Source organism: Carassius auratus, unplaced genomic scaffold (assembly GCF_003368295.1).
Source record: "Carassius auratus strain Wakin unplaced genomic scaffold, ASM336829v1 scaf_tig00027223, whole genome shotgun sequence".
In the NCBI taxonomy this organism is placed as follows: domain Eukaryota; kingdom Metazoa; phylum Chordata; class Actinopteri; order Cypriniformes; family Cyprinidae; genus Carassius; species Carassius auratus.
This window is the reverse complement of record NW_020525574.1, coordinates 6,767-10,397: the sequence shown is the minus strand read 5'-3', so window position 1 is coordinate 10,397 and position 3,631 is coordinate 6,767. Positions and strand designations below refer to the sequence as shown.

Genomic DNA, 3,631 nt, shown 5'->3' with positions numbered 1-3,631 from the left:
TGATCGGTCGTGCATTATTAAATCATATTTCTATAATGTAGGTGATATGCATGAAAACATTATTAGAAATATTACTGCAAAAGCAGAAATGCAATCAGGTTCCTCATAGCACTCAGAACACATTTTCATTTCTCAAAACCTCCGGAGGTGAGAAGTTACAGGTCTGTTTGGACGCTCTGCGAAAGGTTTACCAAAATGATTCCCTCTGAGCTCCTCCGGGTCCAATTCCCCAATTTTATCAGAAGAAAATGAAGCAGAATTGGACCTTTTCAGCACTTGTGTTGTTTCATTTGGCTGGGTGAAGTGTCTTTGCTCTCAGGCAAATGTAATAGAATAAAACCGAATGTAGGGACATGAACTTTGGGAAACTTTGGGCCTCAGTAGTCAGCATATCTACTTTGAGAAACCCTGCTCTAAAGCAACACACATGCTAAAAGAGAGGAGAGAGAGTGCAGCTGTACAGATATTGCTCTCTGGGCATATTGCAATGAGAAAAACAACGACTTATCATAACAAAAAGAAACAATAATGCCGTCCTACTGCCTCTGTTATGAGTCACCTTACAAATTGTATTGTATTACTGTTCACCACACACACACACACACACACACACACACACACACACACACGTCCAGTCTCCACAGACTCATTAGCGCAGGAACCAATGAGCAAAGAAAGGTTTGCACTGCCTAAGGTCGAATTACTCTAAACATCCTAAGAGGAGGGAAAGTTTTATTTGTTTTGTTATTTGGTGTGTGTGTGTGTGTGTGTGTGTGTGTGTGTGGTGGCATCCTAAATGGTCAACGAGAGAGTGTGTGTGGGGCTTTTCCTGTGTTGTGAAGTGGAAAATGGCCTCTGTGTCTCAAGCTCATCAAAGCGCAGAAGAGGTAGAGAAGGGACAGGAGATTACAAACAAGGCTTAGAGACGACGGGGGATCTCTGTAAAAAAATAAATAAATAAAAATGATTTCGGGGAAACTATGATTGCTTGAACAAAGGAAACGGAGGGTTTAAATGTCAAGCACGATTCGCTTCACAAGAGGAAGTGTTTCTTCTTGAAATACTAAAAAAGCAGAGGAAGACAAAGATCCTTTCTTTCAAGAGTTTCTGTTCTCACGAAAGCGACGCCGTCACATTGTGACCCCAGACCGCTGCGGTTATTATTGCTCGGTATTCCCTTGATTAAGGAGCAGGAGAGACCGAAAGGAAGTGCGGTGGTCATTAGATCTGTTGGCAAGGGTCTCTTGAGTCCTGGTTCGTTGTTGGACATGTCAAAGCTCTGAGGGTCAGTGGAGGGACATTGTTTGTACCACACCTCCTGTGCCACTGCGCAGAGTTTCTTCTACTGCCGCTAGGAGGCTGTGGGCGCTGGAAGCACGTGCTCTTTCTTGCTGTTTTTATGGATGGGGGAGTCTGATGTTTTGGCCGTTTTCCTAGGTGGGCTTTGCTCAGCAACATCATGTAGAGATGGTTCCCTGTACATGGCAACTGGAGAGACAGGAGAAGAAGAAAGACACTTAAAGCACAAGTTTTAAAAATACCTCTGCATTGTTTTGTCCATACAAAACAGTTTTGTACAAAACAACACGGGACTTAGATAATATCTTCATGCTCCACAGAAGATGGCGCAATATGATTAATGATGATACAGCCTTTATTTTTGGGCCAGTGAAAGTTTTTGAAATAAATAAAAAAATGTATTCAGAAAGGATGCACTAAATTAATCAAAAGTGACTAATGGCATTTATAATGCTTCGAAATATTAAAATTTTATATATATCCTATTATTTTAAACTAATCTTCAGGACTGAACTGAAACTTTAATATAATATGTATATATTTTTATTATGTATACATTATTATTATTGTTGAAAAATATACATTTTTCAACATAATAATAAATATTAGTTTTTCTTAAAACCACATCAATATAATCGAGTGATCTCTGTATAATTGTGTGACACTGAAAACTTGATTCAGCTTTGCCATCACAGGACTACATTTTATAATATATTAAAATTAAAAACAGTTATTTCAAATTGTAAACATATTTCACAATATTACTGTTTTAACTGTACTTAAATAAAAAATATAAAATATTTATATGCAGCGTTGGTGTGCATAAGATACTTCTTTAAGAAAGATTTTAATATATATATATATATATATATATATATATATATATATATATATATATATATATATGTATAAACGATAATTTAAAAAATCTACATAAAAATCTCATCCCAAAGTTTTGCATTGTAATGTCCACAACACGACAAATAAATAATAATAATAATTATGAATAATAACATACCCTCTATGAGCTTGGGCAGGAAGTGGGCCGCTCCTTTAGTCTTTTTGACCCGATTTCCTTTCATGACCTGTCCGTCCCGGTTAATGCCAATGTACCAGGCCCGACCCGACTGCGTTTGACGGTACAAGATCGAGGAGTATGTGACATAATAGTTCTCAAACACACACTCCTTAAACTTGCATTCCGGCGTGAAATGTTCCTGTAACAGAGATGCACACATATTCCCAGACAATGAGTTAACCAAAATAACAGACTGATATAGTGTGTTTATATGTAGCCTGTACACTGAGTTCTCAAATGGGCCTCGCATTGCAATTTCAGGAGAGAGTACCGAGGAACAGTAAATGAGGAAAGCGAAATCCCATTACCCATGACATATTTATGAAACACATGCATTCTGTTCAGGTGAACATAAGTGTTGCAGTGTAATCTCTGCCACAAGCCCAAACACAGCCAAACTCTCTACTGTCAGTAAGAAAAAACCTACATCTCTCTTTTAGTCTTTCTTTCTCTCGCTCTCTCTCTACCCTGTCATTTCGTAACCTTGTCAGGGAACAAACCAATTTCCAGGATTGATTGGGATCCTCGGTGTGACTGGTGAGCAGAGCAGCTGAATAAGGGGTTTACTCCTCTTCCTCTCTTTCTCTTGGACTTAAGTGTTTGTTTTGAAACACTCCCCTCAAAGAAAAACTATGCCTTCTTCATTAAACATATTCATAATTTACCTGGTTTAATTGCATATCTGTAATCAAACTGTGTCAATTTGGGCATTTGATCTTTCCTGATGCATTTGATAATCTTGCTTAAAAGTCTTAAAAGTGTGCTGTCAAAGATAAGCATGTCATGAATAACAATAATAATACATTCAATATTTAAAGTTATTTAAAACTATAAATAAATGCATTAATATAATAATGAATAATTTTTATTTTTGCATTACTGGAAAACATTTTTTTTTCAGTGGTCATATTTTTCAGTCCGTGAACACCTTAAAAATAGCTCAGCAATAGCTTTTAGCTGTCAATCTGCTTTTTTGTTCAGGTTTAATTGCATCTCAGATTAAATCGCTGTCATTTATGCTTTTTGATCTTCCTGATGCTTTTGATATTTTCTCCTGTCTTAAAGCATGCTATGAAATAAAGCATTTCATTAATAATAATAATATTCATCATCATCACTAATTCTAATAATTATGTAAATATTAATATCTTAATAAAAAAGATAATTAATAAAATTCATTAAAACAATACATTTAATTATGACTAATGAAATGAAATTGCATTTATAGGATGCTTTTAACAATTTTTAGTAGAC

General features: G+C 35.9%; 1 protein-coding gene across 1 annotated transcript; it reads right to left on the bottom strand.

The window, feature by feature from the left end:
• Window positions 1-1,334: 1,334 nt before the first annotated feature.
• LOC113079124 (fibroblast growth factor 11-like) lies at window positions 1,335-3,057 on the bottom strand. Its single transcript, XM_026251328.1, has 3 exons — window positions 3,043-3,057; window positions 2,318-2,516; window positions 1,335-1,488 (listed from the first exon to the last, which is right to left on the bottom strand). The coding sequence occupies exons 1-3, from the start codon at window positions 3,055-3,057 to the stop codon at window positions 1,352-1,354; spliced, it is 351 nt and encodes a 116-aa protein (XP_026107113.1). The 3' UTR covers window positions 1,335-1,351.
• Between the last annotated feature and the right edge of the window lie 574 nt (window positions 3,058-3,631).